Here is a 17,939-nt window from a genome sequence, read left to right as displayed (position 1 = left end):
TGTTATGAATTAAACAATTTTTTACTTTTTACCTTCCCATTTCAACTGGTTCATTTAAAGTTCCAAACTTCCCCTTTTATGCACCTGATATAGGGATGGAGGCATTAACCCATGCCTCATTTAAAGTCCCAAACTGCTTGATATTCTTCATAAAAAAAGGGGGCACCCCAAGCCAGGAAATGTGCTACAGGCCAGATCACCAGGTGAAAATAAAAGCCAAAAAACAAATGCAGCCACAGAGCCAGTTCACAACAACCACACACTATACTGCAGCAGTTTACTGTGTGGGCAGCTCTCAGTTTTGGCTGCAGTCGGGGGGGGTGGCATCACGTCACATCACACCCCCCCCCACACATTTTTTTGTGGCAACTTTATTTGAAGTCTACAAAGTAACGCTTCATTCATGACAGCAGTATAATGCATTGCGCTTCTGTGCAGTTCCTTCATATGCGCTGCAATGAAATGTAACATGTCTGCATTTTGTTGCAGCTCGCTCCACCACACCTCTGGGCTGTATTGCAGTGTGAACAGGATACACAGAACACAATTGGCTTCTGGCCATCCTTAGGGTGACCTGTGTGCATCCAGGGCAGTAAAATGTAACCATCTGTGTAAACACAGCCTTATGGATTAGTAAGCTGCAATCCATTTGTATTTTGGTATTGTCTTCGATACAAAGCATACACCAAGAAGCAAACAAACAAAAACCTACACACATTCCCAGATAAATCATATCAGCAGAAAACATTACAATTCAAGAGACTTTGGATTAGATGCAGGATAATAGTAAGCACTTCAAAGCATCCCATCCCCCCATCTGCCCCGATCGATACACACACTGAGACTGCTCTCCGGGAGATCCGAGCTCACCGGCGTCGTAGGACCTCCATTCCGACCTATGCTTCTTGTGTTTCTTTCCCATAGTTGTATACACAACCACTAACAAATGAAAACAACTAAACCCCGGAAGAAATGAATGATGACTACTTCCGGGGCACAAAAACCAAATCCCGAGCGGCATCGCGAGACTTGCTGACTGACCTAAGGCTGGTTAGCTGATGAAAACTCTTTTATACGGGTATTTGTGCAAATAGTTTACAGGAAACACTGAGAGGCGTTCAAATGATGACAAAGCAAGGATTTATTCTGAATTCTTGGTGGGGAAGAGTAAATTGACTGGTCTTCGGGAAAATGGCGAATGCCTTGGAGTCTCCATACATGGTGGAGACACTTTTATTTCCTCTAGGGGGAGCTGCTCTTCTGTCACCTCCTCCCAGAGGCGGCTGCGCGGCATATTTGTTTCCTATTCAAAGCCTGGGCACGGTAAGATACTTTGCTGGAGCCAAACCTCTCTCTGCTTCAGGTGAGGGTGTGTTTATTCACCGATTAGCCGCAACTTTATGACCATTGACAGGTCAAAGGAGACTTCACTTTTAAAAATAAATACAGGATTATTTTTTTTTGCAGTTAAAAAAAAAAAGTGCATTTTGTAATTTTGTTTGGAGTCTGTAAAGCTTTGTTAAAGTGATCTGCTGATGGCGAGTGCCTTGCAGGTCTCCTGCAGATCTGTCAGTGTATCTGTACATCCCGTATGGGAAAGCAGATACACCGACAGGAAGAATCAATGCACTACCATTAGGGATGAGCTCAGGCGTGTTTGCATGGAACAAGTGTAGAGCCCGCCAGGAAGTCGGCGCAGCGCTGCATTAATCACAGGCAGTGAGAAATTGCCCGATCTCTGCAGCCGCACATTGGGGCAATGTTCACTGCCATGCGAACACGCCTGAGCTCATCCCTAACTACCATGACGCTTCACAGCACCAAGATAGTTCATTGAGAACTACAAGAATCAGCCACAAATGATGTCGAGGCTTGTAGTTCATTCACACACAGAGCTGTGTGACTAAATCACGTGGCCGAGCTGAGCAGAGCTGATTTTAAAAATTGACAGCTGATGTGGGGAACTTCTCTATGTACTGCTGTCACAGGGAAGGAGGGGGGTCGGGGCAACGGCTGAAGCATTGGGTACATGTTCCTCCCTAAAAATGGGTGGAACATGTTCACAAAGGTGAATTTTATCTTTCAGGCTGGGTTCACCCTGATGCGGTGTAAGAACCACAGCAATTCCTATGCGGGTTCCCTCACCGCATCAGAATCGCAGGCCGTTCACACTGCACTCTGCAAACCGCTGCAGGTTGCAATATAAAGTTAAAGACATCCCCAAATCGGTGTTGCAGTGCGAACTGTGGAATCAGATCGCATGAGTCTCTACACCCAAGTGATCCAATTTAAGTTGCGGACAAAAAAAGGATCCTGCACCATTTTGGTGTGAATGCGATGCAATTTTAGTCATACAAACTGTATGGCTGAAAATCGCACTGCACAGACATCGCATGTGCTGTGCACAGGAATGTGGTGCAAATCACTTGCAGTGCCTGCAGTCGCATTGGTCTGAACCCAGCAGTAAAGTGTTAGTAAACCCAGGAACCTGCATTCACTATACCTGGTCTCCCACAGTACACAGAACATGGAAGTGCAATTATTTTAGTGAATATAAACTGCTAAATAGCTTTTCTCATCAATTGTATATAGCAGTCGTGTGACTTCTAACAGTGTCTGGTTAAAGCTTGAAGGAGGAGTTTTCATTCTACCCTGATTGTCCTATGAGGTTGCAGGATCCTTGTTGCCCTCTATCTGGACAGTGCTGATTGGTCTTGTGCCGATCACATGCACTCTCCCCAAAAAAAAAAAAATAATCTAGCAATACACACCAAACTGAGCATGTGCAAAGTGCCTCCAAGGCTCTGTTCTATCAGGAGATGAATTGGGGACAGTGGAAATAGGGAGGATCAGAGAATACAGGATCAAACAGCCTTTTTACTTTAAAGTGGATGTAAACCTCAAACTTTTTTTTTTTTTTTTGATGTGATGATGTAGAGTATACGATTTCCTATCATTTGAGCCCAGTCTTGCCACAAAGAGTTAATCGAGCTCTGAGCTATCCTCTTTTATTGTTCAGTAAAATAAATCTTGACAGAGAAAAACTTTGTCAAATCCTCCCCCTTGCTGTGAGTGACAGGTGATTTACAGATCTCGTGCACTAGTCTAAGAGACATTAAAGAAATTATTTTTTAATTCCCTCACTTCTTTCTTCTGCTCTGCAAGGATTGGCTGTTCCACACCTCAGCATGATTTGGCATGCTGAAGTCATGTGGGGACTTTTCTGGGTTTTGACTGGATGTTAGTGATCATAGCAGAAGTTCAGTGTAAGAAATACACAGGAGAAAATGTACGTTGATAAGGGGAGTGTAGAGGTGAGAGGGGAGTCTACTGACTCCACCCACTGAGACCTGAAAAACAGACCCACCCACAAAATCTGAAGTTTTTCTGGTCTCATAGCAGACAGAGGGGAGACATTTGACAGATAAGTATACATGCAGGATGCATGTATATCCTTCTAGATAACCAATATTGCAGTAGTTTAGAAAGGATGAGAGTGGTTTACATCCACTTTAATGCAGAGGATTAACCCCCTAGGTTCCACAGTGAGTATAACAAGCATGCTCTACTGCATATACAGACTGATTTTACTGTTTTGGGTTTAGTAACACTTTTAAACAGTATTAAACCCAAAAGCCAATGTTTATTATATTGCAACTTACCAATTCTTAGATATGCGATGGCTACATTTGTTTTCTTTTTTAGGCTTTCTTTCCTTTATTTTCATCTGGTGATCCAGGCAGTAAGCCTGTTGTTTTTTCAAAAGCATAAGCTCCCCTCCAGCTGTACCAGTTTACAGGAATGCGACAAACCATTACCATTAGCAGGGGTGCTTACAATTATCAGCATTTATTTATTTGTGTAAAACCTTTATTCCAAAAGAAAAAAAACAACTGCTTATAAAGCATTAGCTGGAGTTTTGGCTTCAATTTGTTAGTGTATTTAAATCTGCTATTGCATCCCAAACACCCCAAAGGTGCCTCCTGTGCTCCTTCATCCAAAGTGGGGGCGCTCTAATACAGGAGATGTATTACTGGCCAGATTATCAAGTGGAAACAGAGAGAAAAAAAAGAAAATGAATGCAGTCACCATATGTCATGATTGGTGAGCTGCAATTTATGACATTTTTGGTTCTGGGTTAAATACCGCTTAACGTGAATAACACTGATTAAAGTGGGCTTCTACCCCTAAAGTGCAATTTCCACTCATCGGACCCCCCCCCCCCCCCAGTGTCAGAGTTGGCACCTTTCAGGGGGGGGGGGGGGAGAGTGCAGATCCCTGTGCAAGACAGGTATTTGCACCCACTTCCGGGCATAGACTCCCACGGGAGTCTATGCCTCTTCCTGTCCCGGCGCACTGTCTGCTGAGACACACACGGGTCTCAGAGACAGCGCGGACCATTCCTATTGCTCTGCGCGACTCGCGCATGCGCAGTAGGTAACCAGTAAGGGAAGCCGCTGCCTACATCGCTGGATCCTGGGACAGGTGAGTGTCTTTTTATTAAAAGTCAGCAGCTGTAGTATTTATAGCTGCTGGCTTTTAATAATTTATTTTTCCAGTGAAATCCCTCTTTAACTTGTTACAATGGCATTTGAGCCAGGTTATATTACGCAGCGTGTAAACATGTTGTCCCTGATGTTGATGTGTTGAAACCAGTTTGTTGTATATAGGGCTACATGTCCACAGACAGTGCCCATACTGACCTGAGCCAAAAGAGCCTATAAGTGGGCACATGCATATCTGAAGTGGAGCAATGGAATAAGGTGGCCTGGTCTGATGAATCACATTTTCTTTTACATTATGTGGATGCTGAGGTCTGTGCATCGCTTACTTGGGGAAGATACGGCACCAGGATGAAGTATGGGAAGAAGGCAAGCTAGTGGAGGTAGAAGATTTGGGCAATATTCTGCTGGAAATCCTTGGTCCTGCCATTCGTGTGGGATCTTACTTTGACACATGCCACCTACATAAACATTGTTGCTGTCCAAGTACACCCCTTCATTGAAATGGTATACCATGAAGGCAGTGGTCACTTTCAGAAGGATAATGCACCTTGCCAGACTGCAAGAATGGCTTCAGGATCACAATAAATAATGCAAGGTGTTGCCTTGCCTCCTAATTCTCCAGATCTCAATCCAATCAAGCGTCTGTGGGATGTGCTAGAAAAACAAGTCCAATCCATAGATGCCCCAAAATGCAGGTTACAGGCTTTGAAGGATCTGCTACTGACAGCTTGGTGTCAGATACTACAGCCTACCCTCAGAGGTCTAGTGGTGTCCATGCCTTGATGAGTCAGGGCTGTTTTGGCGGCAAAACCCCAGACCTATTTAATTATTACAAAGTATGTATTGCAGAAAAATATAGTCTCTCCTGCAATAAAACAAATATTCCTGCCCGTTTACAATCTTTTTTAGGGCTTATTTACGCCAGATGCAGTCAGGTGTGTTCACTTTGAACAGCTGTCCCATGTTGACTATGAGACTGATCGCTCAGCTTTCAGTCTGCTCGGAATGGGAAGCAACGACTGCCAGTCCCTACTCTCTGATCTGCCGTGCGCTGAGAGCTGAAGCCAGGATCCTTCCAGAGCCTGGAGGCAGAGAGAGAAAGACAGGCAGAGAGACGCCACATTCTGTTGCTTGCAAGGGGGGCAGAGAGAGTGAGAGTGCATGCCAATATTCTGTTTGCTTTGTTAGCAGCAGCTTGGCATTGCATGCCATTGCTGAGTCTATCATCCACTAGGACCCCCAGGTCCTTTTCCATCCTAGATTCCCCCAGAGGTTCTCCCCCCAGTGTATAGAGTGCATTCATATTTTTTCCACATTATTTTAAATCTTTCTACATTGAACCTCATTTGCCATGTAGTTGCCCACCCCATTAATTTGTTCAGATCTTTTTTCAAGGTTTCCACATCCTGCAGAGAAGTTATTGCCCTGCTTAGCTTAGTATCAGATGCAGAGATTAAACTGTTTACCCCATCCTCCAGGTCATTTATGAACAAATTTAAAAAGGATTGGTCCCAGCACAGAACCCTGGGGGACCCCACTACCCACCCCTGACCGTTGCGCGTGCTCCCCATTTATCACCACCTTCTGAACTCGCCCTTGAAGTCAGTTTTCAATCCATGTACTCACCCTGTGGTCCATACCAACGGACCTTATTTTGTAAAGTAAACGTTTATGGGGAACTGTGTCAAATGCTTTTGCAAAATCCAGATACACCATGTCTATGGGCCTTCCTTTATCTAGATGGCAACTCCCCTCCTCATAGAATCTGACCCATAAAATTGTCCTGCAAGACATTTAGGAACTGTTGAGCTTTAGATGAATGCACGTTTCCCCAGTCTATGTCTGGATAGTTAAAATCCCCCATTATGATAACACTTCCCATCCTTGCTGCTAATCCAAATTGTGATAGGGTGTCTGTCTCCCCCTCCTCCCTCAGGTTAGGGGGCCTATAGCATACTCAAAGTATTATTTTCCTCGTAGCTTCATGACTTTGGAGCTCTACCCATAAGGATTCCACCTCCTCCCTAGCTCCCTTAGTGATGCCGTCTCTCACATTCACTTGTACATTATTCTTGATGTATAGGCATACCCCTCCCCCTTTTTTACCCTCTTTATTCTTGCGATAAAGGGTATACCCTTGAATGTTTGCCAGCCAATCATGAGAGCTGTTGAACCAGGTCTCTGAAATTCCCACAAAATCCAAATCCTCCTTGTGCAACAGTATCTTTAGTTCACCCACCTTGTCTGCCAGGCTCCTGGCATTGGTGAACATGTCACGTAGTTTAGACCAGTCGCATATTATCCTCTTATTTTGTGTTTTGCAACTAGGACTTGCTATTATGGTTACCTTGAGTTTATGTGCTTTTTGTTCAACCTACCACTAATGCCCCCAATACTACCCTCTGGAATATGTTCCGTGCTGACTATCTCTACCTCTGGACCCGTGCCCCCCCCCCCCCCTCGTTTAAAAACCCCTTTAACTTTTTGGCCATCTTCATTCCCAGCTGATCTGCACCCTCCTCATTTAGGTGCAGTCTGTCCCTTCTATAGTACCAGTTATCGACTGAGAAGTTGGCCCAGTCCTTGTTCACAGTGGTGTAGTAGTTAGCACTCTCATTTAGCGGTAAGAAGTGTCGCTGGTTCGAATGCCAACCACGACACTACATGCCTGGAGTTTGCATGTTCTCCCTGTGCTTGCGTGGGTTTCCTCCAGGTACTCTGGTTTCCTCCCACACTCCAAAGACATGCAGGTAGGTTAATTGGCTTCTGTCCAAAATTGGCCCTAGCATATGAATGGGGACCTTGGCTTGTGGGCTCCTTGAGGGTAGGGATGTGTGATGTGATTGTGCAATGTACAGGCATAGGGGCAATTGTAGACAATAAGGTTGAACTGGATGGACTGGTGTCTTTATTTAACCTTACTAACTATGAAACTACATCTGAGCATTTTGTCACCTGAAGCAAAACGCCTGAAAAAAGAAGAACGTGCGCTTCTTTGGGGCAGATTATAGGTGTTTTTCTGTCTTTTTACATTGGTGAAATGAACAAAACGCAGTAAAAATGCGCAACTTTGAAATACTCTGGTGTGGCTACAGCCTTAAAAGATATTCTAAATCTTAACTGCTGTAAACTCAGCCCTTAAAGCTTTTAAACTGAGTTTTTTTTTTTTTACTGTTGTTTATCAGTTGTCAGTTTCCAGCATTCAGAAGAGGTTTTCAATTGCCCAGTATACATGAGGCCTAAAGCCAAGTACACATCGGATTTTCCGCAGACAAAGCCTCAGACTTTTGGAGTGATTGCTTTGACCCAAGTCCAGTCCTTTTCTCGCAGACAAAGCCTCAGACTTTTGTCCGAAGGGAGTTGGCCAAAAACGTATCTTGCATACAAACGGCACACAATTGTTTGCCAACAAACGCAAACGTAGTGACGTACTAGACATACTATGAGCCGATAAAGAGGAAATTCAATTGTCAAGCTCCACCCTTTGGGCTCCTTCTGCTAATTTCGTGTTAGTAGAAGTTTTGTGAGTGTTAGTAGTTAGTAGAAGTTTTGTGAGTGTTGATTCGTGCTTTTCAGTTAGTTTCTGACTGGCCGTTCGTCAGTCAGACGTGTTGTGGAATTGAAGGAGATAATGAGTTATTTATTATTGGCCTTGGAGTTATTGCTTTGACCCAAGTCCAGTCCAGGAACAGAAGGAGGATTTCTTGGATCAAAAATTGGTTGCTTTATTAATCTTGACCAATTATGTCATATTTTTGACAGCTGGACCCTAGCGGATGGTAATGGAAATGTGGTAAACCTAAAGAGGGAATACCTCCTTAAAGGTGCTTTTTTCAGCTTTGTTTGGTGAGTTTAACCCCCTAGGGGATGTGCTACACGTGGTGAAATCCTGTGAAAATCTGGTGGATGGCATACTAATATCACTTGGAATAAACCCCGTTATCACCCTGCAACGCTGATTAAACCACTACTATCACCTTTTTTGCACATTAATGACTTTTATCATTGTTATATGGTTCTATTTTGGACTTTATTTACAGCGCTGTTTTAGTACTGAATTTTACAGTAATTGGACTGATTCTTGTACTACTTGTCACACAATTATGTCATATGCCATTGCTGCAAGAGCTCCAGGAGAATAATCCGGATGATTTTCGGAATTATCTCCGGATGACCCACCCCTACTTTCACCATCTCTTGGCATTGTTGACCCCCTATATTAAGAAGCAGGAAACTTACATGAGGCTTGTATTTTATTTTTTGGTTGAAGAATGATTTGATTTGGTATGTTTTTGGATGCATAGATAGAATGCACTTTTTGGTTAAGTTCTATTGGCAGATAGCAGGTCTAATTTTATTTGTTTTCTTTTTTTAATGCACAATAAAAAAAATTGTAGATAATAATTAGGGCAATGGAAATTAACGATTAATTCCTCGATTTAATAGCTAATTTTTTTGATCAATCAAAATTCTTTTGATCAGTATGCTGCCTGCCCTGGGGCCGCTTTGGGCCAAGCTGTGGCTGTAGCGTAGCTCTCTGCTTCCTCCTCCTCCACTATACGTCATACACAGTCTGCGGGCATCTCTCGCTGTGTGTCTCTGAGCTGAGTCTGAAAACTTTGGAAGCGCTGTGAGAAAAGTCCCACCCTCTTCCTAGATCAGCTCGTGTGGTAGACACAGTGTTCTGTCTATCACACAAGCTGATCTAGGAGGAGGACGGGACTTTTCTCACAGCGCTGCCAAAGTTTTCACACGCAGACTGTGTAATCCAGGCACAGGCACTGACTACATTTGAGGCTGCGATAATGGGCACGGTAAGGCTGAGATTATGACGTTTGATGATGTCCTTGCGATGCCCCGCTATGTCTGGCTTCGGCCATTGTCATAACAACGGTGCTATATCAGATAAAAAGTAGTTGGATCGTTGGATCTGTTTGTGCATTATAATTAATCAAAATTAGTTGATCGATTAAAAATAAATAAATAATTAATTGAATACAAAAATTTTAATCAGTAACAGCCCTAATAATAATACTTGGCTGTGTGTTTTACTTCAATTGACAGTAAAATTAACAAAGGACACCAGCATAGTTATAGCTTTAAAATATAAATGTGTACTCTGAGAGACAATCTGCTCACTCCCAAAATCACAAGCGCTCTTGGGGCAGTGACTTTAGCCTTGTAAATTATGTTTGCCAAAAATTAATGGCTACAGCTGCTACCTAAAAACAAGCTTAAAACAAAGTCGGTAAATAAAAATACAAGCAAAAAAGTCCAATAGACTCAGGCAGCGATATATATATAATCGGGGCTCGACAAAACCCGGGCGCCAGGTCGCATTGGCGACTAGAAATAGCGACCTCGCGCCTGGGGCAGCACAGCTGGGGGTATCCTTTCTCTGTGGACCCCCCCCAGCGTGATCGCGTCGGGCCGTTCCGCCGGCAGCCGAAAATTTAGGCCGCGGCTTTGAGGCCTTCTGCGGTCCTATGATTCCTTATGGAATCTGGCGCCCTCTTGTGGTCGCCGTTGGTATGACAAACCAGCAATGCTAATGACTGTTTTATATTACCTGCCTCTTCTTCCCTTTATTTAGAACCCCCTAAACATTATATATATTTTTTATTCTAACACCCTAGAGAATAAAATGGTGGTTGTTGCAATACTGTCTGTCACACCGTATTTGTGCAGCAGACTTACAAGCGCACTTTTGTTGGGAAAAATAATTTAGTTAATAAAAAAGTAAGACAACAGTAAAGTTAGCCCAATTATTTTTTATATTGTGAAAGATAATGTTACGCCGAGTAAATTGATACCCAACATGTCACGCTTCAAAATTGCACCCGCTCATGGAATGGCGACAAACTTTTACCCTTTAAAATCTCCATAGGCGACGTTTAAAAAAATTCTACAGGTTGCACGTTTTGAGTTACAGAGGAGGTCTGGGGCTAGAATTATTGATCTCGCTCTACCGATCACGGCGCTACCTCCTATGTGTGGTTCGAACACCGATTTTATATGCGGGCAGGACAGGGCGCGTTTAAAAATTATTATTTTTTCTTCTTATTTTAACTTTTTTTTTTTTCCACTGTTCTTTTAAAAAAAATGTTGTGTCACTTTTATTCTTATTACAAGGAATGTAAAAATCCCTTGTAATAGAAAAAGCATGACAGGTCCTCTTAAATATGAGATCTGGGGTCAGAGAGACCTCGGATCTCATATTTACACTAAAATGCAATTGAAAAAAAAAAAAAAAAGTCCCTCTAAGAGCTATGGGCAATGACTTGGAGACCGGGGGGGGGGGGGGGCGGCGACGGCGCTGCTATCTTCCCCTCACTCGTCTCCATGTCAGGCCAGGGACAGGTCCGGATCGCTGTCACGGACCTGGCTCCTAACTTTTTAAGCTGGCTCCTAGATTCCAAGCAAATTTGTCAACCCCTGATATATATATATATATATATTATGAATCCTCACAAGATATGAGAAATGTGATCAATACATGTGCCTTCTGTAATTCCATACACAATTGCTGGGTTGATTTGCACTGGTGATAAACAAACACAGTCTGTTCACACATGCTGGAAATGCCGACACTAAAAAGACACCTCCACACGTGAAGAGAAGAAAGAAGAGGATGTGTGTAGAGTAGAGGTCTCAAACTGGCGGCCCTGCAGCTGTTGTGAAACTACAAGTCCCATCATGCCTCTGCATGTGGGAGTCATGCTTGTAACTGTCAGCCTTGCAATACCTCATGGGACTTGTAGTTTGGCAACAGCTGGAGGGCTGCCAGTTTGAGACCCTTGGTGTAGAGGAACCCCCTCTTGTAAAAACTCTTACCAAAAAGAGCCTAAATCGCTTGCATATACTTGTCAGAAACCATGAACCAGACTGAGACAGAAGTACAATTAAATCACACTTGTTTATCAATAAAAAATAAAAAGGTAAATAGAGTAAGCATAGTCAAAGCTTAGCCAGAGTCCAGTATCCGGATCGAGTAGTCAGCCAGGCCAGAGTTCAATAACCAGATCAGGTAATCGGCCAGGCCAAAAGTCAGGGATCCAAATGGAGGAACAGCAAGCAGGATAAGGAGCCAGAATGGATGTCAGCAAGCCAGTCTTTAAAAAGGAACGCAGGAGATGGTTTCTTGTGATGCGACCAAGGCGAAAGCAGAGATGAAGTGAGCTGGACGGCCTTAAGTAGGCAGGTCATACGAACATGATCAGGAACAGCTGGGTAACTGGAGAGAGAGATGAAAGCTGGCAATTAGCCGACAGCTGAGCAGCCAGCCCTGAGAAGGAAGGGCTAAGCCAGCCCTGACAATACCACAGGATATTTAAGCTGCCTCCACAGGTGTCTCCTCAATTTGCGCCAGCCACTACAGTCGCTCAGGTTTTATGGTAAAGAAAAGGAGATCGGACATACCGTAATCTCGTTTTACAAACTTTTAATATCACTTAAAACCACCACCCATATGGATGTACACTTTAGGGCTGCAACCAACGATTATTTTCATAATCAATTAGTTGGCTGATTATTGTTTCGATTAATCGGTTAATAACCTTAAAAAAAAAAAAAGTGGGTCAAATTGATGTTCATTTTCAACCACAGTGACGGGAAAATTTAGAAATAATAGAAAACGTCTTAGTCAAAGGAATTTTCAGACAGTGTATGTGGTTTTCGGTCAAAAATTACATTAATTTTAAAAACAATGTTAAAAACAAGTCAAAATTTCAAACAAAATTCTTTCATTCAGCAAATGTACAAAGATTTTTCGTCTGAATATTCTCATCTGAAAAACTGATCTGTGTGGCCAGCATAAGGCTCAGTACACACCTATTCAGTTTGCTTTTGATCTGTTTCTGCAGTGCTTTTTGCTGTGCGTTTTGATTTTTGCACACGTGATTTTACTGCAATTTGCATTTTTGCTTTTTTTTTTTTGGGCAGACTAAAAAACACAAATTGCTTCAAAAACGCATCACATGCTTTTGTGCAGCTTCTCCATTGAAGTATATTGAACAAATAAAGCACCATTTTGCGTTTAAAAGTCCCTGACCCTTTCAGATGTGAACGTGTCCCATAGAAAACCATGTAAATAGTAGTCCATTTCTGCAAAAAGCACCAATAAACACATAGATGTGAACCAGGTCTAAGACACTTAGTAACATAATGGGGTTAAAAAAACTAAAATTGGCCCTTTATAGTAGAAAAAAGCAGATAATCACTACTATAAGGTGTTAATTTTTTTACTGTAGAACAGTCAAAGTAATATTTACAGTAACGATTATTTGCTCTTTTTGTACTATAAAGGGCTCATTTTATTTTTATTTTTTTAACCACATTATGTTACTGGCCGATTAATCGATTATGAAAATAGTAATCGATTAATTTCATAATCGATTAGTTGTTTCAGCCCTAGTACACTTACAAACACAACATATCGAACTTCTGTCGCTGTCCTGTACAGTGTCTCCTACCGCGTTCAGCTCGTCTTACTCGCCTGGACAGCGGAGGTTCCCTGCCATGTTCTCAAAGCTGCTGACATCACTACGTTTGTCGTATGGCTCCACCCTAACGCATTTTGTCATTCACAACATCATCTGAGGGTGGAGCCACACAGCGTGCTCGTTCCTTTATGAAACCCGAGCTCAGCTTTTAATTTAACCATTTTGCTGTGCAGGTCTCCTTGTCCAACTTCACAGCGGCACGGTCAGAGACTCTTTGGAGCTGATGACAGACTCAGCAACGGAGGTGAAGACTTGCACTGCACAACACTATGCAGATCCCTTACACACGCCGATCTCTGTCAATCTGATCCTATCTGCAAGCAGCATATCCTATGCATCATATGAAGGACAAATAATTGCACACAATAATAACCCAATTACAAATACACGGCTTGAAATCTCCTACATTTATGAGATGGCTAATTTTTTTACGTTCAAATTTCTAAAAGAATTACCCTTATTCCTACATAAAAAGCAGCTTTTTATTAAAAAAAATACCACCTAAAATAGAATACAGAAATTTACAGTAGGCAAATCTCTATAAACTATATAAAAAAAATCTTAAATCTATAAAATCTGATAAACAAAATGAAATGACACGTATGCATAAAATAAACCTAAATAGAACTTCCTATTCGGTATGTATTTTCACATAATATCCTTATTGTAAATACTAGAATTTGTATGATCTTCATACTATATACTCCCCCTACGGAATGAGGGGAGAGTGATTGACTGAAAAAACACTCCACCTCATTAAACCAAATATTCTTATCGGTAAAATTTTTATCAATAAAATAACCGATTGTAAGAAATTCCATTAGAATCACTCGATAGGTGATAATCCAGGTTAAAAGGATTAATACTCTCAAAAAATACAAAATTGACAATAAAGAATAAACTGCACACAGGGTAGGATGGGTGAGTTATATGAAACCAATCACCTACTTTTTATCCTAAACTCAGGCATATAAAAATTGGAGCACAGGATAAAATGTAGAATAAAATAACATAGAAAGTATATATACCAAAAATTGACTGCAAGTTCTACATTTAGGCCACTGGGCATCAATGTATTCATCAAATATATCCATCGAGGCTCCCTCTTAGATATTTCTTGCACCAGATTGGAACCTCTCCAGTTGGGGTGAATCCGATCGATAACCCAAAATTTCAAACCAGAGGGGTCCTGGTTGTAGTGTTTTTTTTTTTTAAATGTAAAGAGACCCCATGATACTTAAACCCTATCTTTATATTGTGAATGTGTTCTGAAATGTGTTTTTTTAAGTCTCCTTTTGGTGTGACCTACATACATTAAGTCGCATGGCAAAACGTAAACGATAAGTGTGGTGCTGCAAGTTATGAATACCCTAATCTTTAAACTCATGTTATTGCCTGTTGAGATTAACTCGGTCCTACCTTGAATTGGTTGGTTAACCTTGGCACGTGTTTGGCACCTTCTGCAGGCAAAGAAACCAGCACAGTCCCAAAACATCACCGGTCTTACAGGAGGATCAAGGACTTTCTTAACGCCCATATCTCCAAAATTCGGGACCTTCCTATATACAAAAGAAGGGTTTTTTGGAAGAGATTGATTAAGCACTTTATCCACGCACAATATATGCCAATGTTGTCTGAAAATATTCCTTATATTGTACATGAAAATCAGCGATAAATCCCCATTCATGTTTAGAGCTCCTCTTGTGAGGTTTGTCTTCCAAGCATGACTTTCGTGGGATATTACCAACGGTCATAATTTTATTTTAATCCAAATCATTATACCCTTTTTGAATAAATCATTTTTTTATTATTCCAGATTGTGATTGAAAATTAGCATCCAATGTGCAGTTTCTCCTGAATCTCATTACTTGGCCTCTCAGAATGTTTTTTTTTTTTTTTTAGCCATGTGGATGATGACTACCAGTGAGGGGGAGAAAACTGTTTGTCTGTTGGTTTAAAATAGACAGTAGTAACTAAACTCCCTCCTTGTCTGACAATATTCACATCCAAAAAATTAATTTGATCTTTATTGAACTCCTAATCCAACACAATGTTATTATTGTTGGAATTGAGTTCAATCATAAACTCATGTAATGAATCTTCGGTGCCCTCCCATATAAACAGTAGGTCAGCAATATACCTCCTGTAAAAGAGAAGATGATCTCTCTGTTTTGAAAAAAAACGACTTATCCTCCCACTCACCCATAAAGAGGTTTGCTAAACTAGGGGCAAACTTGACCCTTATAGCAACACCCTTCTTTTGTGAGTAGAACTGACTCAAGCAGCTATGGAGGCAGTGACATTTTTAGATAATAGACAAATTGACCTAAGTTCACTTTTTACTACAAATATAGAAACCAAGATTAAAGATGACCATAAGGGTAATTTAGCTCTCGGGAACACATTAGAGAAACAAGTAAGGACATGGTGGGATGTGTGCAAATAGATAGATGGTCCGATCGTGTGAAATGGGCCTAAGGCACTTTCACGGGAGAGCACTATGTCTATCTACATGAGAAAGATCCTTTTGCTCAAGTTTTGATTGGCAGAAATTAAGTGGCTACCCTTTTGAGGGCGAACACTTGTTTGGACCATTCTTGGATGCCTTTATCCAAAAGGCGACTGGGGGGCTGTCTGGGTGGGGATTCCTTTCTTTTTTTTGTTCAGTTCCCATTCACCTGAAGGTGGAAGCATAAGCCAAGTAGCCATGAATATGAGCCCTTCTGTGTCCCGTGATGTACTCGAAATTATTTTCCTCAAAATGTCCTTTTTTAAATGAGTACTCTTGCAAAAAATATTGTATTGTAATAGATTCTTGCAGTTCATATGCGTATTGATGGCTTTCTAAATTGTCTTTTTTTTTTTTTTTTTTTTTTTTTTTTGTTTCACAGACCATTGTTTATATTTTTCTCCATCCTTACATGCAGTCTAAGCGATTGAGCAAAAGTAAGTCAGAGGGGTTGGGAAAATCCATAATCTAGTTAAGGATGTGTGAGCACCAACTGTGGTTCTCTTTTTAGATGATATTGAACATTGTAAAATAAATGTAATCACCGTCTGCACCCCTGAGTTTTTGGCCCAGAGTAAACATGCAGCTAGTAAAGTCAAACTTCCTGACCTGTCAGTGGATGAGAAAAGTATTACAGGCAGAGTTGTTAAGAGTGACATATGCTGACTGCTACAAAGCAGAACAGAGTTAAAGCCAAACTTCAACCAAATTTTTTTTCTAAAGTGGGTAAGGGTGGTTAACTCAGTCAGGTTTTTAGTGCTATCGATTTCACAATAAAGTGGTGGTAAACCCCTACATATACCCACTGTATATTTTCAGGTGATACACAGAGATGAAACAAACCCTGCATAAGTTGTACCTGTTTATCTGTGGCCATCTCTTCTCTGCAGCCTCCTAAAACACACAGAATAAAGGCATTTCTCTTTCATTCATTGACACACAGCTCCTATAAATCTTGACCTTAGGGTTATATCGCAACCTTCAGGAGAGGACTAGGCAGAACATGTAAAACGTAAAAACAGCAAAACTGCACAGCACCGCCCAGGGGACGGTCCCACTGGCTATAACCCCTCACTCTGCTTCCTGCAGCTCAGTTTTTTCTGCCTAGTGTAGAAGGACCTGGCTCCCTGAGGGTACCATTTGGTCCTGGGGAATTTTTATTTTTTCTGTAATTTTGATCTGGTGATCTACAATCAACAGCCGGGTGACAGGCTGGATAATATAGATCCTTGTAGTCTCTCCAGCTTGGCCATCGAGCGTGAGCAGACCCTAGCTACGCGCTGGGTCGGCCACAACATGCCCCTTCTGGTTCAGGGGCGGCCAGTGAGCTATATGCTCCAGGGGTACACATATGACCAGGCTACTGCTGTCCATGTCAGTATGCCATGGCCGACAGTCTCCCCGTACTGCTTGGGTGATGGGTCTGTTGTGGAATGTGTCCAGCAGTCCTGATAAAGGAGGGGTAAATACATCTCCACCTGCCTCAGCAGGATGGAGCAGCAGGGCATTCCCTGAGAGGTTGACTAGGGGGTCTCTCACTCTCCCTTTTTTCTCTCCCTGTCCCTGGTTCCCTCCTCCCCATGCTGGGGCCGCTGTGTGACTGGGCATGAGGTGCGGTGCATGTACCTGGCTGGGGGTCCTCCGGGGGGGGGAGCTCCGGTCCTTGGGGGGCAGCCCTGGCTGTCAGTATCCGCTCATTCCTTCCCTGTCTTTTTATTGCTGTCAGCCATTTCCTAGTAGGTTTGGCGGCCATTTTCTCTGTGATTTCTTTACTAAACCGCCCAGCGGCCGTTTTCTTGTAGCCTCAGCGTGGTTTACCTTTAGCATTGGTAACTGTATGCTTCCAGAACAGCATGGTTTTTACTCTGAGCACTTTGTGACTGACAGGGCAGAGCGGACGGCTGCAGCATAGTGCAGTACTTGGTCAGGGTGGTGAGTCCTGTGTGTGGGGGGGGGGCCCTCAGTCTGTGAGCAGCTTGGAGGTAGTAGTTGTGGCAGGCGAGTGAGGGTCAGCATCATGTCAGAAGCTGGCGCTTCTTCCCCAGACATCCCTGCTATTGCAACCAGCTCACCTGCACAAAATACGGTGCCTATGGATGCTTTGTCGGCGGTCCTAGAGTCCTTTGTTGCCAGGGTGGAGGCGGTGTCCGGGCGCAAGGGGGGTAAAAAACGCCCACTACCCCCCCGCCGTCTTCTGGGGAAAGCTCTGATTCAGACTCGGGCCCCGATGAGACAGGCGGCCCCTGTTGTGACATGTCAGATGATGCGGACCAGGACCGTTCGGACAGTGAGAATGACTCTGTGTCCGGGTTAGCGCAGGAAAAAGTGCTAGTAGGAGCACTCATCACAGTGGTGCAGGATACCCTGAAGATACAGGATGCAGCAGGGGACATCTGCAGAGGTGGCGGTCCCTTTTGGGTCCCG

General features: G+C 42.7%; 2 protein-coding genes across 14 annotated transcripts in view; one reads left to right on the top strand and one right to left on the bottom strand.

The window, feature by feature from the left end:
- Nucleotides 1–997, bottom strand: part of BRD9 (bromodomain containing 9) — a 95,169-nt gene extending 94,172 nt beyond the window's left edge. For 9 of the 10 annotated variants that reach the window (XM_077491828.1, XM_077491831.1, XM_077491832.1 and 6 more), the window contains exon 1: nucleotides 838–992. In XM_077491828.1, the coding sequence (XP_077347954.1) occupies nucleotides 838–922 (85 nt within the window). In that variant the 5' untranslated portion in view covers nucleotides 923–992. Of the gene's footprint in view, nucleotides 1–837 lie in introns of all 10 variants that reach the window. The other variant, XM_077491830.1, reaches the window with a different exon arrangement.
- Nucleotides 998–1,209: 212 nt separating this feature from the next.
- The window catches only part of TRIP13 (thyroid hormone receptor interactor 13), a 187,251-nt gene continuing 170,521 nt past the window's right edge, over nucleotides 1,210–17,939 (top strand). The window contains exons 1-2 of one of the 4 annotated variants that reach the window (XM_077491825.1): nucleotides 1,281–1,323; nucleotides 15,898–15,952. The gene's annotated coding sequence lies outside the window, so the exon portion shown is untranslated. Of the gene's footprint in view, nucleotides 1,364–15,897; nucleotides 15,953–17,939 lie in introns of all 4 variants that reach the window. The other 3 variants (XM_077491824.1, XM_077491827.1, XM_077491826.1) reach the window with 3 other exon arrangements.

Source organism: Lithobates pipiens, unplaced genomic scaffold (assembly GCF_037356315.1).
Source record: "Lithobates pipiens isolate NorthernLeopardFrog02 unplaced genomic scaffold, aLitPip1_a1.2 Scaffold_19, whole genome shotgun sequence".
NCBI lineage: Eukaryota > Metazoa > Chordata > Amphibia > Anura > Ranidae > Lithobates > Lithobates pipiens.
This window is presented reverse-complemented; position numbering and strand designations above follow the sequence as displayed.